This window comes from Pseudorca crassidens, chromosome 11 (assembly GCF_039906515.1).
Source record: "Pseudorca crassidens isolate mPseCra1 chromosome 11, mPseCra1.hap1, whole genome shotgun sequence".
NCBI lineage: Eukaryota > Metazoa > Chordata > Mammalia > Artiodactyla > Delphinidae > Pseudorca > Pseudorca crassidens.
The window spans coordinates 84,626,040-84,647,386 of record NC_090306.1 but is presented as its reverse complement, the minus strand read 5'-3'; the positions used below and the strand labels follow the sequence as shown (position 1 = coordinate 84,647,386).

General features: G+C 36.1%; 2 protein-coding genes across 17 annotated transcripts in view; one reads left to right on the top strand and one right to left on the bottom strand.

The window, feature by feature from the left end:
• Positions 1 to 21,347, top strand: part of ANKS1B (ankyrin repeat and sterile alpha motif domain containing 1B) — a 1,163,282-nt gene that overhangs the window by 301,439 nt on the left and 840,496 nt on the right. For all 16 annotated transcript variants that reach the window (XM_067697640.1, XM_067697639.1, XM_067697638.1 and 13 more), the window contains exon 9: positions 7,421 to 7,564. In XM_067697640.1, the coding sequence (XP_067553741.1) occupies positions 7,421 to 7,564 (144 nt within the window). The remainder of the gene's footprint in view (positions 1 to 7,420; positions 7,565 to 21,347) is intronic.
• GARIN6 (golgi associated RAB2 interactor family member 6) lies at positions 13,224 to 13,895 on the bottom strand. The gene has a single exon (XM_067698592.1). It carries the CDS (start codon positions 13,893 to 13,895, stop codon positions 13,224 to 13,226), a length of 672 nt encoding a protein of 223 aa, XP_067554693.1.

Below are 21,347 nucleotides of genomic sequence, written 5' to 3'. Positions count from 1 at the left end.
AGAAATTAATAACCGTTGAGTAAGATCACCTGTATAATGAGATTGGCTGTGCAAGTTTGGAGATAAGGTGTATACTAGAGTTACATTGCTCTGTGTTATAAAAGGTAGAGGAATTTGAAGAGCAGATGAAAAAATTCTGTGGGAAGAAATAGACCCCAAAGGAGATAAAAGCACCCAGCCATCATCACAAGGAGACAAATATTTGTTGGGGAGGAGGAGAGGTTAAGTTGTGCAATTTAAAGCTTATTCTCCTTCTCCACTGCAGAGTTTTTGGTAGAATCTAAATTGCTCACTAATGGTTGGTAATAAATGCATTCTTTAATGAAATCAAGTAGATGCTGAGTTGTACAGTAGTTTGAATATGGGATGAATACAATGAGGGCAAGTGAATACAGTGGAGTCAGAAGGTAAAGGACACTAAGTTCAAGGTTACAGTTAAATTGGTGTCTCCTAGAATTGGTGAGAATGTTCACATTATTAAAATATTTTTGAGGGAAAGCTGATATTCATTCATTCACTCATTCATTTATTCAGTCAACACATATGCAATGGAAAGTACTTTAATGTGCTGAGTACTGGGCTTGTGGTATCTAAACCAACAGAATCTGCAGTTATGCAGTTTGTAATCCAGTAAGGAAAGCAGTTATTGAACCAAGGTCACATAAGTAGCTGTAAACATTTTATTTGTGATAATTACTGTAAAAATATCAGGGTGCCGTGAAAGCATGTAAGAAAGGAAACTAATTTTGACTGGGACATCAAAAAGGACTATCAAAGGGAGTGAATTAAATTCATACCTAGAACACAGATAAGATTAATCCCGATGAAGACAAGAGAAGAGAGTGCTCCAGGAATTTATTTATTAGGATTTGGTACAGTAACAAGTAACAGAAAATCCAAAATAACAACGGCTTAAAAAGAAGTTTATTTCACTCCACTTGCAAAACTTAGAGCTGGGCAGTCCAAGGATGGTAGAGCTCATCAGTATAAGGAACCCAGTATTCTTCTATTTTGTTGTTCTACTATGTATGTCCTCTAGTTCCAAGGATCCCTCATGGTCCAGGATGACTGTGCCAGCTCCAGCCATTTCATTAGCATTCCAGTCAGCGGAAGGAGGAAAGGGAGGAAGAAGGACATGCCCCATTACTTTAAGAACACTTCTTATATCCCAGGGTTATAACTTAACAACACGGTCACATGTAGCTGTGACAGAGATTAGGAAATGTGGTCTGTATTCAAAGCAGACATGTGCCCAACTAAAAGTTAGGGTCCTATTACTATAGAAAAAGAGGGCTAGGTGTTCTCTTATATTGGGAGACAGCTGACGGCTTCTGGAAGAGAAAACCTTATGTGCTTAGTTATATAAAGTTCTAGATAAAAGAAAGTTTGGTATATTCAAGAGAAAGAGCATAGTGTGTTTAAATGTTATGAGCAAAGGGGAGGAAGAATGGTGTCAATGGGACAAAACTAGAGAGGTAGGTAAGGGCAAATCATACACAGCCTTTTGAATCATGTTAAGAATTTTGAATTTCATCCAAAGAACAATGAAAGACTAATAGTCTTTTCCAGTTTTTAAGGAAAAGGGTAACATTTTCACATTCTCATATAAGAAATTTTTTTCTCTGGTCACAGTGTGGAGAGTATTGTAGAAATGTTGAAAATATATAGAAAGTTAAAGTAATAGTACACTTTGGCATACAATTGCATATTTATTAATTTATTCTGACAGAAGCATCGGACAAGAGTACAAATCTGGAAGGATATGCACTGAATGTTTACATTGGGAATGAAGTTAGGGAAGCTTCACTTTCTCTTTTATAACTTTTTATTTTGAATGATTTGTTTTACAATAAACATGTATTACTTTAAGTTTCGTTAAAAATTAATGAATCAGGCTTCCCTGGTGGTGCAGTGGTTGAGAGTCCGCCTACCGATGCAGGGGACACGGGTTCGTGCCCCGGTCCGGGAAGATCCCACATGCCACGGAACGGCTGGGCCCATGAGCCATGGCCACTGAGCCTGCACGTCCAGAGCCTGTGCTCCGCAGCGGGAGAGGCCACAACAGTGAGAGGCCCGCGTACTGCAAAAAAAAAAAAAAATTAATGAATCAATTTCAGTTTTGAAAAATAAAGACAAAAAGACTTGCTGACTTGCAGTACAGATTGCTGACTCCTATTCCAAGTGTTCTTCCTTTGTTTGCTCTCCATTTCTGACGGTTGCCTCCTTCCTGGAGTCTATTTGCCCAGTCCCTTTGCATTTGACGGTTCTATTAGGCTGATTTCCTACTTTTTAATTTGGTTTTTGCATTTCTGATAGGATGAGGGAAAGTTTTGTCTCGTTCCATCATCCCATTTCCCCACTCACACATTGCTCTCCTATATCCTGGCTATGTTGAGCAGCCTAGGTTTCTGATTTTCCTCCAGGGACTTTTGGACAGGACATGGGCATCCTTGGATTTTCCCTTTTCCTACCGTCACTATGTTTCTAAAGACATGCATTCAGGAGTTGAGCAAAGAGGATTAAAGAGGCTCTGTTGGATCATACCTGGTCCTTGATCCCTTTACTGAACTGTATACACTTTAGCTGCTTAGACTTACAGAATTTTAGAGTTAAAAAAAAAAAGAGTTTAAAGGCCATCAATTACAAAGTGTAACATAACACAGAAATTCCTTTGCGATATTCTGAATATGTTGAATATTTCTTGTCCCTTTGAAGAGCTCTAGTAATTAGAAACTTCCTTCTAATTAGTAGTGTTATAGAAAGATTATAGGACCCAGAGTCAGAGGACTTGTATTATAATCTGCCGTCATTTGTAGGATGACCTTGCAAATTGAGTAACATTGTGAACCTTAGTTTCTTCACTTGTAAATAGGGATAACTCCTATCCTACTTTATTGGGCTATTCCATATCTGAAAACATTTTCTGAACTATAAACCATATATAATTATTATATAATTATGTTTTTATATGTAACATATAGCATAGTTGTTATATGCTATATATAGTTATTATATAAACATAATTATGTTTAACATAAAATATGTGAAAATGATATATTGTGTATAATTATACAATTATAATATGTGTAATTAAAATATTTACATAAAACATTTTTGTGTAACATAATTTTAATATTATATATATTTCTTATATACATAATATATATATATATCTTACATCACAAGGAAATTCCATTTCTTCAATGTTAGACTGATGTAATTATTCTAGAAGTATTTTTCGTTGATTGAGCTCAAATTTGTCTCCCCACAGTATTTATGTATTATGACTTTTATCCTCTGAAACAATGTAGAACTTGTCTAGTATTTCTTCTGCATAATTACTGTGCATTAACCAGAAAGCTAATAGGCCCAAACTATGAAAATTTAGGTTTATGTTCTGTGGAAGAATTTCCTGGCATCTGGAACTTTAGGAACACAATTGGATCTCCAGTAAAAAGTTTGAAAGGCATTTGAAATAAAGGAAACTGTGAACTTAAGTGTGTTTATGTAACTTCTTTCCCATATATAATTTAGTTTGATAAAATCTTTCCCAGGCATCTTTTATTGTAAACCAGTGAAGTGGAGAACTATGGTTGTACACAGCTAACATCTATACTGACTTTAGGGGGCAGTACTAAACCACTGATAAATTTTGTTATTTCTGCTAATGCTATTGGCAATGGTTAATATAAAATAAAACTAAAATAAGAATAATGAGATTTGTGATGCAATTATATACACCTCTTAATGTTAGTAAAATTTTTCAGGTAGTCAGATGAAAATGTTAGTTTGAAATTCATTTAATGATTTATTTAATAAATAATTATTACATTACATTATGCACAACACATTGTAAGAGATACAAATGTGAATAGGCATGTTTACTTTCAGATAACTTACAATTAAGTTGGATAAGTAAGTTGAGTATGTATGTGTGTGAGTGTGTGTGTGTGTGTGTGTGTGTGTATAAAACTCTTTCAGGATAAAGTTTAATTAAAAAAAGCAACATTTATTGTTTATTTTTTATGAACCAGTTGCTGTCAAGCAACTAATTTTATCCGCATACAGCCCTATCAAGTAAGAACTGTTATTATGCCTGCTTTGCAGATGAGGAAACTGAGGATTAGTAAGATTATGTGATTTGCTCAGTCACACAACTTGCATGTGGCAGAGCCAGGAATGTATATCTGTTTGTATATCTTAAATGTATGTTTGTTTGACTTCCAGGCTTTTGCTCTTTGCCAGAGAGATGATGCAGTCTATCATCTCAAAGTGTGTGTGAAATAACACAATACACAAACTCTCAGAAAGAGCTATAGACGTTCAGAAGAGAGCAACATCATTTCTATTTGTGGGAAATTTGGAAAATATACGTAAGAGGTGAAATCTGAACTGTATTTTGAGGAATCAATGGGATTATAAGAGAATAATAGCTAAAGACAGTAGTTAATATTTACTGAAACCTTACTATGTTTCAGGCACTTTATATTCATTACCTTATTATCAGGAAAAAATTCTGAGGGAGGTACTACTGTACTATTTTCCCACTGCATAGGTGAGGTAAGTGAGGGGGACAGTGGTCATATCTGATGAAAATTACACTACTAAGTAGGCTAATAAGTAAGAGAGTTAGAACTTGAATCCAGGACTAATTTTAGAGCCTAAACTCTTAACCAGTACAATAGCTATATGGAGAAGTGAGGTGGGGGCATGAACAAAACATGGAACAGATTAGGAAAGGGTAAACAATTCCATTTGGGTATAGTCTGGGGTGAGTAAAATAGAGTAAGAAAAAGAACTGAAAAATAGTTTGATCATGAAACCTTGAGCCATATTAAGGAATTTTGATATTATTTGCTGTACAGTGGGAAATGGAGATTTATGAGCTGGGGAGAGACATAAGCAGAGTTTTTCTTTGTGGAGGAGAAAGAGACAGAGGAAGAAAACTGATTAATCTATAAAATGTTGATAATTCTTAGCCAAGTATGTAATCATTTATAGAGCCGTACGTGTCAACCATGATGGTCAGACCAGTGACTGATCATTAGTTGGTGAAGGAGATGCCCATTTGATCATTCTGTTCATTTTTGTAGACAGCATTGATCAAACATATACATGCTCTAGAGTCAGGTAGTGTGGATTAGAATCCTTTTTCTGTCACTTACCAGCTCTTGACCTTGGGTTTTACTTGACTTCTCTGTGCCTTAGTTTAGTATTGGCCTAAAAGCATTGTGTGAATTAAAATAATGAATAATAGAGTGTTCAATAGATTGTAGCTATTGTTATTATTGTATCTTACAGACAGTAACTGATTGAAGGACTACTGAAGTTCATAATTTCTCAGTTATTGAAAATTGATAAAGGGAAATTTAAGATGTGAATATAAAAATCAGTCATTTTATGAAGTCTTATTTTCTGTTTTTAAAAGTAACAGCTTTTGGGGGGAGGTGGGTGCTATTTATAATTCAGAATGTAAACTATCTTTACTAACTTCAGTAATCATGATCTATCAATGTTGTACACTGAACACTACATTCTGAATATTTTTAGACAAACTTACTGTCTTTCCAGTTTTTTAAAAAAATTCAGTCTGCTGAGTATTCAGCAGGCTCTTTGAATGTGGAATTTTTCTTCAGTTCTGACAAAATTTCTTGCATTTGTACTTTGACAACTTCTTCTCACCTTTACATGAAGCATTCTTCGTTTGATCCCCTAATTTTCTTAACTTTTAATGTCTTTTGATCTTTTGTTCTGTCCTCTGGGAAATTTGCTGTGACTTATTTTCCAGCGGTTCTATTGGATTTTATGCATTTATTTGTTTTGTAGCATTCTGTTCTTGTTTTAGGGATGCAAATATCTTCTATCTCTCTGCGGATATTATTTATAACTTTTTTCTGTATATTTATGTTGTTCTGTTAAAGCAGCAGTTCCCAACCTTTTTGGCACCAGGGACTGGTTTCATGGAAGACAGTTTTTCCACAGATGGGGGGAGGGGGATGGTTCAGGCGGTAATGCGAGTGATGGGGAGCGGCAGATGAAGCTTCGCTCACCTACCTTCTGCTGTGTGGCCCAGTTCCTAACAGGGGTCTCTGGGGGTTGGGACCCTTGTTTTAAAGGTTTCCTTCCAATATGTGGTGATCCTTGTGTTTTTGTTCATATTTAACTAAAAAATTAGGAACTGTTTATGTGGATGGAGTTTGTAGAGAGGGGGCTTCACAGTAGGCATTAAGGCATAGATGCCCCACCATTTTCCTAAATACGTACAGATCACTTTTCTTGAGAGGTCCATTTTTGCAGAGAGGAATATATTCTTGGATCCTACCTGGAGGATATGAACTTAGCTCTCATGTTCTCTAAGACAAATGTGGGAAGGCACTGGGGTAGGTTGAGAATCTTCATTTACTACATAGATGTTCACTTAATTTCATTGTTTTTAACGAGGCACCCCTCGGCTTATTGTACATAGATTCTTAAAATTCATAATCCCTTTGCTTCAACCTCATCAGAATGTAAACCTCCAATTTCTTGTCAGGTGGTAAAGGTTTAGTTTCTCAGCTGGCTGAGGTGGAGTTTCCATTCTGTTTCAGCTCCACCAGCACCTACACCTTCACAGGTAGTCAGTCTCTCTAATTCTTAACCCCTTTTGAGGGTGTTGAATCATGAATAGATCTGCTTCTTATTCTTCCTCCTTGCAGGCACTTTGTTTTCAGTTTTCTCAAGTTTGCTAAGTTAATTTGATAAATCATCTGTTTATCATTATCTAAACGTTTTCTTGATATTGCTCATCTGCTAACATCCCTCCAGTTGTCCTTGTCCTTATGGTTTAGACCATTTTTACAAAAGTTTTGCTGTCATTTAAGTGGGATTTGGGAAGTAGTAAAAGTAAATATGTATGTTTAACATGGAAGTCCTATTATTAATTTTAAAAGTATTACCCCTCTTATATGTATAACACAAAATTTTATGAAGCTCATGTTTTTTCAGAAAGGAGACTATCATTTTGGTGATAGTGAAAAATGGGCTTTTTATCAATTCCTGTTTCAATAAAGTATTTTCATGCTATTTCTCTGATTGCATTAGAAATCATAATATTTTTCTCATTTGTTGCTATTCCTGTATTTTCTTGGGTCATTTCCATGTCCTGTTCTTCAATACAAACTTTGTAATTTACCAGTCTTTTTCATCCAGCTTTTTCACTTTCAGTTTTCTTTCACTTTCAACTTCGAGTTGAATTATACATGCTTTCTGGCTGATTCACGTGGCACAGCCACATAACTATGGCTAGAATTAAGCTGACTTCTGCTTGCTAACATACACCATAAGAAATTTATGTAATTTAATTGATGTTAAGATATCTAAATGACACTGATATAATATATACATTGATATAATTAATATAGACATATAAATTTAATTTCAGAGAACTTCATCTACAATAAATTTGTCACCAGGAGAAGTGGAAGAAGAAGATGATGATGAAAACACTTGTGGGCCCTCAGGACTCTGGGAAGCATTAACTCCTTGTAATGGCTGTAGGAACCTTGGCTTCCCCATTCTTGCACAGGTAATGGTTTGCTTTCTTAAGGTACAATAAAACATAAAAATGGTTGCCTATGTTTTTAAGTAAATTTCTTTTCTTCCCCTCTGCAAATCCAATTAGTGTCTTCTTCACTTCGTAATTTTTCTTCAGTTGAAGGTCAGTAAAATGCTTATGTAATTAGCTGTACATGTATGCATATGCAAACACATAGTCTATATAAATTTTTGTGCTTGTTTTATTTTTGTCATGATGCTAGTTCCAGAAAAATTGAGTTGTTTATGAAGTTTTAGTATCTATAATTTGGAAATATTTCATTAAAAAATGCTATTTTGAAATTAAATCACAATTTATATTTAAATAATAATAAAAATGATTTAAAAGGAAGCATATGAAAGCTCTTTAAAAGCAGCAGTGATTATTTTTCTTAGCACAATGGAATATCATAGAATAATGTGTACCACTGAAGATTATGCACTACAATTCAAAAATGAGACCAGAACACTAAAACATCATTTACAGTTTTGAAATCATTTCACTACTCATTAAGTCACTTTTAATTCTATTGTGTCACCTTCAAATTTTTGTTGTGTACTGTGGTCTGCGAGCCCTTAGAGGAGTTTCAGAAATAAATAAAATAAGCCAAACAGAATTAGGAAATGTGAAGCCACAAAGAAAATATCTCTACATGAAGACGAAAAAGCACTTAATATGAAAAACAGTGTAATGGCAAAGGTATGTATATGTAGCCACGTAGAACATGAGTGCAAAAATAATCTAGGACAGAAAATAACTCATCATATCTCAAAAATATTATTTTCTGTTTTGCAACAAATATGAAACAGTTTTGTCTAAGAAACCATTACATGTTTTTACATGTATGTCATAATTTGATCACAGCCACCCAAATTACAATATAAATTTATTGTAGCACACTAACTGGGATAATCAAATCAGCATATAGTACTTAAAGAAACTCTTCACCTTAATATGAACTATTTATAGAACTTTATGACAATTTATACTAACCATTAAAGAATTATTATCAATATATACTGGGCTATGAGATCCATAAAGGTAGAGACTATGTGTTGCTTGGTGTCTCCGATCTAATGCCAACATTGTTCCTGGCATGTTGTCAGAATTAAGTAGTAGTTGAATTAAATAATAAACAAATGTGTATGTTCTGTAGGGTTTCATTTCTTCACTTAAAGTTTTTACGTGTAGAGTTTTACCTCATATACAGAAGGGTGTACGAGAAAGGAAATTAAGAAACATAGGTTTTAATTTTATTAATATTCTCTTATCTGCTTAACAATTTACCAATAATTGAATGTTTTTACCTATTTTTTTGTTTTATAAAATTAACACCTTTGTATTTTTTATTTTAAAAGTAGAATTCTTATAAAGTAGTAGGGCTCTAAGCTATCAGTAATATATGGCTGTATCTGGGTTCTCCATTACCTTACTAACATTTACTTTTATTTTTTTAATTTTAATTTATTTTGTTTTATTAGGTTTGGTAGTAGGCTTGGTAGTAACTTGCTTTTGGTTTACAATTTTAAAATATTTTTCTTTGACTATTTTTCTGTGGAGACTTGCATTGCTGCAATAGGTATTGAGTATTACTATTTTAGTAGTTACATTTACCATAAAATGTTTCCCAGCCTGCAGCTTTTCTTTTTTTCTTAATATTGTATGAGCGTATGTTGTGTAGTTTTTTAAACTATCAAATTCATTAAACTTCTTGGTCTTATTTTTTTGATCCATTTTATCCAGAATTCCTTTTAACAAATTTCAAATATGGCTCTATATTTCTTTTTAACTTGTTGATATATGGTTTTTCTATGACTTTCCATTTGGCAATAACTCCCATTACTTTCATTATATTTCATCCTGTTTGGCGTGGGGTTTCTTCTGAACCTCTTAATTTTCCTATTTTTAAAAACAATGACCCCCCTTTTGATATTTGTACATATATATGGCAGGAGAAATCATTATTGTATTAAAACTATTAACTGACATTGTCTGCTCTTTAAATTTATATTTTATAATTACTATGTCAAGTTTAAAAAGTATTCTTATTGGGATTTTAATTGTTACTGCATTAAATCTATAAATTTACTTGAGATGCAGTATGTTTTTTTTTAATGTCTTCAATCTAACAAATCAAAAGTAGAATTCTTTTACCAGCGTTCTCTTCTAGCCTTCTTTTACTAATGTTCTCAATTTGTGATGAGCTCCCCTTTAACATTTATATGTGTGTGTGTGTGTGTGTGTGTGTATATATATATATATATATACACATACACACACACACATCCATATATATATATAATTACAATAAAATGTTTAATGTGTGATGGTGCAAAACTATAAAAATACTTCATTATATTTCACAACAAAATTAATGTGCAATGGTTGGCACACTAGTATAGCTTAATACATTTATAGTTTAAAACTTTGATGTCATGTTGCTTTCTAGGCTTAATTTACCTTGTCCTGCCTCCTATTGGTTGCTTCTGTCCCTGGTTATGTATTTTGGAAGTTTTAGAATTTTCTTTGGCTAATAAATGTAGATCATAGATGGATCGGGATCTTTGAGAGTAATCTTTAGCATTTTATTCTGTCATCTGTTCATTTAATCACAATATCAAGTGAAGGGAAGGTTACAGATAGTTCAGAGCCTGATTGTAAATCCCTATTTAGTTTTATTACTACCCTTTCCTGTTAATAGAGCATGTTATTAGAGCAGAGAATTTGAGTTGAGTTGTATGGTGGATGATATTGCTTTCCTCCACCATCTTAGATGAAATGTCCACCTCTGCACCATGTGCAGTGCAGGGCTTTGAGGCTCTTTCCTAAAGAGTCAGTCCTGATGGGTGGAGACCCTCTGTTCACCATCCTGTTCACTCATGTAGCCTTCACTCGGTAAGGTTGAGCTGAGGGGTCTGGATACTAAGTCTTTAGCTGTTTTGCAGCATGCTTGCCAGCAGTCTCTGCTCCTGCAATCACCATACTCATGCTGCACCATGGGGAGATGCCAACAGCTCTTATTGATGGGCTAGAAGTACCCTCTGAGGACAAGAGGACTTGCAGTCCTTGCTAACAACAATATTAAGACATGTTGAAAGCAACCACTATGACCATGCTGACTGTACTTCCTCCTGGATCTAGGAAGGCTGCTCCTGCTGGGGCTGTGTTTCTCTTTTGAGTCTGCAAACATGGTTGCAGTCATATGCACAGCACCAGTGGTGGTGCCTGTTGTTACAATTGCTCCTTTTATCAGGCTCTGTAGACTTTGTAACTGCAGAATTATGTGAACTCTTAAATGCAGTATAAGTGGGAGGCATGATGAATTCATTCTTCCCCAGCATAATCATAATAGGTGGCCCCAAACACTTCAGGGTTTATGTGAAGGCTCCTGATGCTCACTTGATCTTGATTCCTTCCATAGAAATAGGTAGCATTTGCCTAGGGAAAGACAAGTAAAATAAAGTGAGACCAGAAAGACTGCTCCCTTCTATTCCTATAGCTAAACAAAAGAGCTTATAAGAATTTTGAGCTCTCAAGTCCACTCTCCCATTTGATGCAACAGTTCCCCCTACAGTATCTCCACAGTGACCACAATGATCATCCAATTTGCTTGGACAGTTTGTGTCAGTGAGAACACTTACTAAAATACACTTTTGTTAGTATTTCTGCTGGTCAGGTGGTATGTGCTTTAATATTTTGATAGCTACTAGCAAATTGTGCACATCTCACTGTCACTGATGTATACAAAAATCAGTACAAGGCAGTCACAGGGAGACATACATTCGGCAACATGTCAGCTTAGCTGGGTTGGAGTATGTTCAAGAATAGATTGGATGATGAAATTAGAACACTCCCTAACGCCATACACAAAAATAAACTCAAAATGGATTAAAGACCTAAATGTGAGGGCAGACACTATAAAACCCTTAGAGGAAAACATAGGCAGAACACTCTATGACATAAATCACAGCAAGATCCTTTTTGACCCACCTCCTAGAGAAATGGAAATAAAAACAAAAATAAACGAATGGCACCTAATGAAACTTCAAAGCTTTTTCACAGCAAAGGAAACCGTAAACAAGACGAAAAAACAACCCTCAGAATGGGAGAAAATATTTGCAAATGAATAAACGGACAAAGGATTAATCTCCAAAATATATAAACAGCTCTTGCAGCTCAATATTAAAAAACAAACAGGGCTTCCCTGGTGGCACAGTGGTTGAGAGTCCGCCTGCTGATGCAGGGGACACAGGTTCATGCCCCGGTCCGGGAAGATCACACATGCCGTGGAGTGGCTAGGCCCGTGAGTCATGGCCGCTGAGCCTGCGCCTCCGGAACCTGTGCTCTGCAACGGGAGAGGCCACAACAGTGAGAGGCCCGCATACTGCAAAATAAAACCCCAAAAAAAACCCAATCAAAAAATGGGCAGAAGACCTAAATAGACATTTCTCCAAAGAAGACATACAGATGGCCAAGAGGCACATGGAAAGCTGCTCAACATCACTAATTATTAGAGAAATGCAAATCAAAACTACAATGAGGTATCACCTCACACCAATCAGAATGGCCATCGTCAAAAAATCTACAAACAATAAATGCTGGAGAGGGTATGGAGAAAAGGGAACCCTCTTGCACTGTTGTTGGGAATGTAAATTGATACAGCCACTATGGAGAACAGTATGGAGTTTCCTTAAACTAAAAATAGAACTACCATATGACCCAGCAATCCCACTACTGGCATATACCCAGAGAAAACCATAACTCAAAAAGACACATGCATCCCAATGTTCACTGCAGCAGTATTTACAATTGCCAGGACATAGAAGCAACCTAAATGTCCATCAACAGATGAATTGATAAAGAAGATGTTGCACATATATACAATGGAATATTACTCAGCCATAAAAAGGAACAAAACGGTGTCATTTGCAGAGATGTAGATGGACCTAGAGACTGTCATACAGAGTGAAGTAAGTCAGAAAGAGAAAAATATATTAATGTGATATCTATCTATCTATCTATATCTATCTATCTATCTATCTATCTATCTATCTATCTATCTATCTATCTATGGAACCTAGAAAAATGGTATACATGATCTTATTTGCAAAGCAGAAATAGAGACACAGACGTAGAGAACAAATGTATGGATACCAAGGGGGAAGGGGGGGGTGAGATGAATTGGGAGATTGTGATTGACATATATACACTATTATGTATTAAATAGATAACTAATGAGAACCTACTGTACAGCACAGGGAACTCTCCTTGGTGCTCTGTGGTGACCTAAATGGGAAGGAAATCCAAAAAAGAGGGGATATATGTATATGTGTGGCTGATTCACTTTGCTGTATAGAGAAACTGACACAGCAGTGTAAAGCAACTATACTCCAATAAAAAAATGAGAAAAGCTAGAGAAACATAAAAAAAAGAATAGATTGGATGGTCAGGATGCTGCAGATGGCAATACAATATTGGATATGAAATTAAGGGAATCTCTGAAATACAGCCTTGGGAAACACTTTGGAGAAGTACTAGGAACCTCCTCAGTGTGCCATGGCCTCCAAATGAGGCTCATTTGGCCCTGAGTCCTTCCAAAAATCCATGTATTTTCCAGGTGAGCCTGTGTACCAAAGCCTCTGCAGGACCTTTAGCTCTTCTCCCTAAGCACCTTGGCCTCGTCTTTTAGAGATTGCAGAGTGCTTACCACTGGGCCCTTACTCTCTTCCTCAAACCCAGTTATGTCCAGAGTGTCCCTAGCTGGAATGACCTGGGTGCTGCTGTAAGCCTCCACTGGTGGTCTCAGGATGTAAATGAGGTTTTCCCACTGAATGAAAAGATCTCTTGTATCTGAAGGGGGACACAGCTGAAGGTAGAAAGAGCGGCCAGTGGTAAGCTTCAGGTGGAGCTGTTGTTTTTTACTGTTATGGATGGATATCTTTACAAACTTCAAGGGAAGCAGCCTGGTTAGCTCTAAGATCTGTGTAGGCTTTTTACCTCTTTCCTGGGTGGCAGGGCCATATCTGTTATAGTCATCACAGATAGCAGCTGGTCGGGCCAGCAGCATGACATCAGGTAGTGTGAGGCGGGGGCTGGTACGAACGATGCCGACAGTCACCATTCGGGCCCAGTTGTGCACATCAATCACTTCTTCTTTTCTGCTGACCTGTATAAAGTCACTCTCAAACACTGGTGCATAGTGGAATATAGGGTACTCCCCCTTGTACAGGTGTCGCTGCAGTTTCCCCATGGAGGTATTAAACTTGCTCATTGCAAGGCTGCCTTCGGCTTTGTAGTATGGTAATGTATATTGGCTGTTCATCGCTATCTTTTATCAAGACAGCTCCTAGAGGCTCCTCCGCACCTTCCTTACCACACCTTGCAGGGCGTCCTGTTTCCCTGGTCTCGCTGGCAGGTGGGCTAGCAGTGGTCTTCTGCAGGCTTTGTCTCTGAGTGACTGAGGACAGGGTGGGGGAGCTGATTACTAACTGCTCAGTGCTAGAGACAGTTGCTCCTGGACCTGACTGTGCCCTGCCTAGAGCATGGAGACGTCAGGACATGCAGAGGCTGAGGCCCCAGTAGATATCAGGGTGCACAGATGTTGATGTGCACAGATATTGGTATTCAGTCGTAATTCCACTGCACCTCTCCTCCAGAAACTGTAGCTTCCAACTAGGCCTAAACCCCTCACAAGGCCACACAGATCAGCAGACCACCCCTCCTCCCATGGGTGGATCTAAGGATCTTAATACGTACTGACAAATTGCTTTCAGAAAGGGTTAGACAAACTTTCTGTTAGGTATGAGTTAAAACATGCATACTGTCTTATCCAGCACTTCTAACTGCAGACAGTTAGAATTAATTGTAGGCAGTTTACCTTAAAGAGAATTGGACAAGGTGGTAAACAAGCTGGATGTACAGAATGTTTATCAAGGTTTATTGTAGCAAAAAATATCATAAACAGGATTAATATCTTACAGTGAGGATTTGGTTAAATAAATTATGGAGCATTCTATGGAAGAATACTCTGAAGCCGTAAGAATGATTATGTAGTTCCCTATTTATTGAAATGAAAAGATATACCTGATTTTTTTTTTTTTTTAAGAAAAAGAGCAAAACAAACATTTCGAACTAGCTTTATACTTGTGGTCCAATTTATGTAAAATCGTCTGTGTATGTGTGTTTGGGTATGAAAGTAAAATATGTTCAGTGAAATGTTTAAAGTACTTATTTCTGGATGGTGTAAATTTTATTTTCTTTATAATTTCTATTTTTTTATTAGGATATTATTTCTATTAACAGGAAGAGTAAAGCTATTTTTATTAACAATATCTATTTTTACAGCCATCAAAAATTTTATGTTTTGACACACCCTCAAAATGCTGAGATTTTCCCTAGACATCTGTACCCTGACTACATGGTGAAAAGAGCCTTAAACATCACATTTATGCTCTATTCTTTACTCATTATCAAATTGGCCTACTAAAAAAGTTCTGAGAAATTTTGCCAGCTATTATAAATATTATAAATTCAGTAAGATTAAAATATCTTTATTGGCATGACAATATACATAACACGCACATACGTATGCACATAAAGCATAGTTTTTGAGTCTTCAGTTCTGTAAGTAAAAATGAACATTTTCTTCCCTTCATATTGAAGTATCTGGTTATTTCTGGTAATATGAATATTTTATTCTTTATTTATTGAGAGGCCTAGTCACATATCAATAGCAATTCTTACTGGCCTGTCCAAAGTCTTTATATTTTGATTTCCACTTCACGTCTACATTATTTATAATTAGCAAAAAGAATAAGCCTAACATACGTTTACTAATCAAACTAACCTTTCAAATGTATCCAAGAGGTTCTGGTATTTGTTGAAAGGAGTAGGTACCACTGGATACAGTATAATTTAATTTAGGTGCTTTTTAAAAAGTAAAGTGAAGATATACCGATTTTCTTAAAAACACTTTTATGCTGTGCACGTATGTTATAAGATATTTATCTTAGGCTTCCACTAGACCACTGAGCTAATTGCCTTGTCTCCAGGGAAACCAGAAGCTATATTACTTGTAGGGCCTAAGGACTTTCAGGATTTTTTCCTAACCAGTTATTAGACCAACAACAGTAGAACCTCTCTTACTTGGCCTGGTAACTATGAGTATCAGTGTAGTGTTCTGGCAAATATGTCTATTTTCATGAGTCTGATGAAGTTTATCTTAAATTCCTCTAGGTATTTAGAAAACTATCTTAATATTTGCTTCAATACTTAAGAAGCTCAGATGGCTAAATAAAAATCTACCTGGAACTGAGATTAATAAATTCTTGGGAGACTAACCTAAGAAAACATTGGTACGATTTATGTCAGAGAATGTTTTGCCTATGTTCTCTTCCAGGAGTTTTATGGTGTCATGTCTTATGTATGTTTTGAGTTTATTTTTGAGTTTATTTTTGTACATGGTATGAGGGTGTGTTCTAACTTCATTGATTTACATGCAGGTGTCCGACTTTCCAAGTACCACTTGCTGAAGAGACTGTCTTTTTCCCATTTTATATTCTTGCCTCCTTTGTCAAGGATTAGTTGACCATAGGTGTGTGGGTTTATTTCTGGGCTCCCTATTCTGTTGCATTGATCCGTATGCCTGTTTCTGTACCAAAAGGTAACATGCACCCCATGTTCATAGCAGCACTGTTCACAATAGCCAAAACATGAAAACAACTTAAATGTCCATCAACACATGAATGGATAAAGAAGTTGTGATTGTATACGTATACACAATACTGTTCAGCCATAAAAAAGAATGAAATAATATCATTTACAGCAACATGGATACAACTGGAGATTAGCATACTAAGTGAAGTAAGTCAGAAAGAGAAAGACAAATACCATATGATATCACTTATATGTGTAATCTAAAATATGACACAAATGAACTTATCTACAAAACTGAAACAGACTCATAGACAAAGGGAACAGACTTGTGGTTGCCAAGGGGAAGCGGGGAGGGAGAGGGATGGACTGGGGTTGGTAGATGCAAACTATTACATTTAGAATGGGTAAACAACAAGGTCCTACTGTAGAGCACAGGGAACTATATTCAATATCCTGTGATCAACTATAATGGAAAAGAATATAAAAAAAGAATGTCTACGTGTGTATTACTGAGTCACTTTGCTGCACAGCAGAGATTGGCACAAAACTGAAAATTAACTATAACTTCAATAAAAAAATTTTTTTAAATAAATTATTTTTATGTAAATGCAGCAGCTCTTAGCTTTTCATAGTTAGTCATTAGACATTCTTAAAATAAATTTATGTTCCTTCTCCTCTACATAAGAGTCTGTGTCACTGGGTAAATTATTTAACCTCCCTGGGCCTTATATTTGTCATCCTTGACATTGAGATGATACTTTAGGTATCGTTTAACTCCAGAATAGTTACGGTTTTGGATAGGGGTTTAACTTTTCCCCTGTAATAAAACTACTACATACTTTGGAAATATTCCAAACAAAAATAATAAAGAATTATTCAGATATTAACAGCTCTGGGAATTTGTGATGCAATACATAATCTTATTCTGTTGCTGAATTTCTTCTTGCCAAAACTTTTAAAAGAACCAACATTTGAAATATGGAAATGGCAAAAATGTTAGTTCAGTAAGATGAGCATTCAGTGGGGGCAGTGCTTAAAACTATGTAAGTGAAAATATGAGTTAAACATTTTAAACAGAATTCAGTTAATAATGGACATGGCTGTAGTAGGCAGATTAATTCCCTCCAAAGATGCCCATATCTAATCTTTACAACTTGTGAATATGTGACCTTACATGGCAAAGGGACTTTGCAGATATGATTAAGTTAAGGATCCTGAGGTAGGGAGATACCCTGGATTATTCAGGTGGACCCAGTGTGAGCCCAATGGTCCTTATGGTGATCCAGTGGGTAAGACTTTGTGCTCCCAATGCAGGGAGCCAGGGTTTGATCCCTGCTTGGGGAACTAGATCCCGCATGCATGCCGCAATTAACAAGTCCACATGCTGCACTAAGAAGCCCGCATGCCACAACTAAGAAGCCCACATGCCACAACTAAGAAGTCCTCATGCTGCAACTAAAGATCCCACCTGCTGCAATGAAGATCCCCTGTGCCACAACAAAGACCCAGTGCAGCCAAAATAAATAAGTAAGTAAATAAATAAATATTTAAAAAAGAAAAAGGATAGAGAGTCAAAGTCAGAGAAGGATATGTGATGATGGATACAGAGGTTGAAGTGATGTGGCCATGAACCAAGGAATGTAGTTGGCTGAAAAGTAGGAAATGCATTCTCCCCTAGAGGATCCAGCCCCACCAATACCTTGATTTTAGCCCTGTGAGAATCATTTTGGACTTTTGGCATTCAGAACTATAAGAGAATAAATTTCTGTTGTTTTAAGCTACTGAGTTTGTGATAATTTGTTATAGCAGCCCTGGGAAACTAACACACATTTTGGTACCTAGAAGTGGGATGCTGCTGTAACAAATACACTAAAATGTGGAAGTGGCTTTGGAGTTGGACAGTGGGTCGGAGCTGGAATAATTTTGAGTAGCATGATAGAAAAAGCCTAGATTGCCTTGAACATAAATGTGACTATTAAAGATTCTTCCAGTAGGGCTTATAAGTAACTGATATGGTACAGAAAACCTATTTTGTCTTAGAAAATACCTAAATTGTCATAAACAGCACCATACTCAATGCTGAAAAGCAGAAAGCAGTTCCTTTAAGATCAGGAACAAGACGAGGATGAACACACTTACCACTTTTATTCAGCATAGTTTTGGAAGTCCTAGCCACAAGAATCAGAAAAGAAAAATAAAAGGAATCCAAATTGAAAGGGGAAGAAATAAAGCTCTCACTGGGAATTCACTTGCAGTCTAGTGGTTAGGACTCTGCACTTTCACTGCCACAAGTTCAATCTCTAGTCGGGGAACTAGGATCCTGCAAGCTGCATGGTGTGGCCTAAAAACAAAATAAAACAAAACCCCCCCAAAACAACAACCAATTCTCACTGTTTGCAGATGACATGATACTATATGTAGAAATCCTAAAGTTGCCACCAAAAAACTGTTAGATATAATAAATGAATCCTGTAAAGTTACATGATAAACAGTTGATATACAAAAATATGTTGTTTCTATACACCAACAATGGACTATCAGAAAGAGAAATTAAGGAAGCAGTCCCATTTAGAATTGCATCAATAAGAATAAAATACCTAGGAATAAATCCAACCAAGGAGGTAAAAGACCTGCTGTTCAGAAAACTATAAGCCTCTGCTGAAAGAAATTGAAGATGACACAAAATAATGGAAAGATACACTGTGCATATGGACGGGAAGAATTAATATTGTTAAACTAACCACACCTCCAAAGGCAATCTACAGATTCAATGCAATCTCTGTCAAAATACCCACGGCATTTTTCACAGAACTAGAACAAATAATTCTAAAATTTTTATGGAAACACAAAAGATCCTGAGCAGCCAAAACAATCTTGAGAAAGAACAAAGCTGGAGGTATCATGCTCCCTCATTTCAAACTATACTACAAAGCTATAGTAATCAAAATAATATGGTAGTGGTGCAAAAACAGACACATAGATCAATGGAACGAAATAGAGATCCCAGAAATAAACCCACACTTATATGATCAATTAATCTCTGACAAATGAGGCAAGAACATACAATGGGGAAAAGACAGCCTCTTCAATAAATGGTGTTGGGAAAACTGGACAGCTACATGCAAAAGAATCAAACTGGAATACTTTCTCACACCATATACAAAAAAAACCCCTCAAAATAGATTAAAGACTTAAATACAAGACCTGAAACCATAAAACTGCTACAAGAAAACATAGACAGTATGCTCTTTGACATCAGTCTTAGCAATATTTTTTTGGTTATGTCTCCTCAGGCAAGGGAGGTAAAAGCAAAAATAAACAAATGGGACTACATTGAACTAAAAAGCTTTTGCACAGTGAGCTAAACTATCAACAAAAGAAAACAGCCTACTGAATGGGAGAAAATATTTGCAAATGGTATATCCAATAAGGGGTTAATATACAAAATATACAAATAACTCATTCAACTCAACATCAAAACAAACAACTTGATTAAAAAGTAGACAGAGGATCTGAATAGACATTTTTCCAAAGAAGGCATACAGATAGTCAACAGGCACATGAAAAGATGCTGAACATCACTAGTGGTCAGGGATATGCAAATCAAAACCGCAAAGAGATACCAGCTCACACCTGTCAGGATGGCTGTTATCAAAGACAACAAGAAAAAAAAACCCAAAAAACAAATAACCAGTGTTGGCTAGGATGCAGAGACAAGGGAACCCTCCTGCACAGATGATGCGAATGTAAACTATTGTCGTTGCTATGGAAAATAGTATGGCAGTGTCTCCAAAAATTAAAAATAGAACTAACAGACAATCCAGCAAATCTACTCCTGGGTATTTATCTGAAGAAAATGAAAACAGTAGTTTGAAAAGATATATGCACCCTTATGTTCATTGCAGCATTATTTATAATAGCCAACATATGGAAGCAGCCTAAGTGACTATCAATGGATGAATGGATAAGAAGGTGTGGTATATACATACACAATGGAATATTACTCAGCCATAAAAATATTCTTGCTGTTTGTGACACCGTGGATGGACCTAGAGGGTATCATGCTAAGAAAAATGTCAGGTAAAGAAAGATAAATACCATTGAATGTAAATGAATGAGAAAATATAAACAGATTCATAGATACAGACAACAAACTGGCGGTTTCCAGAAAGGAGGGGGTGAAGGGCTGAGTGAAATAGGAAGAGAGGTTAAGAAGTACAGTCTTCCAGTTATAAGTCACGGGGTTGTAATGTGCATCATAGGGAATATAGTCGATAACACTAATAAATTGGTATGGTGTTAGGTGGTAACGACTTATTGTGGTGATCATTTTGTAATACATAAAAATATTGAATCACTGTGTCATACAGCTGAAACTAATATAATATTGTAAGTCAATTATACTTCAATAAAAATACTGTATTGCTAAAAACTATCCATCATCTGATCTGAGTCTTCAGAGAGTTACAATCTTTTTGCTGGTGGAGGATTTTGCCTCAATGTCAATGGCTGCTGACTCATCAGGGTAGTATTTGCTGCAGGTTGGGGTGGCCGTGCCAATTTCTTAACATAAGATCATAATGAAGTTCGCTGCATCAACTGACTCTTCCTTTCATGAATGATTTCCCTGTAGCATGCAAGGATGTTTGATAGCATTTTACCCACAGTAAAACTTCTTTCAAAATTGGAGTCAATTCTCTCAAACCCTGCAGCTGCTCTATCAACTAATAAGTTTATGTAATATTTGAAATCCTGTTGTCATTTTAATAATCTTTACAGCATCTTCACCAGGAGTAGATTCCATCTCAAGAAACCACTCTCTTTGCTCATTCGTAAGAAGCATCTCCTCATCCATTAAAGTTTTATCATGAGACTGCAGCAATTCAGTCACATCTTCAGGCTTCACTCCTAATTCTTGTTCTCTTGCAGTTTCTACCACATCTGCAGTTACTTCCTCCATTGAAGTCTTAAACTCCTCAAAAGTCATTCATGAGGATTGAAATCAACTTCTTCGAAACTCTTGTTAATGTTAATATTTTGACCTCTTCCCATGAATCATAAATGTTCTTAGTGGCATCTAGAATGGTGAATCCTTTCCTGAAGGTTTTCAATTGACTGC

What these genes read in the sequence shown, in the direction of transcription:
- GARIN6 (XM_067698592.1), bottom strand. Translation starts at nt 13,895, where the DNA reads ATGAACAGCCAATATACATTACCATACTACAAAGCCGAAGGCAGCCTT.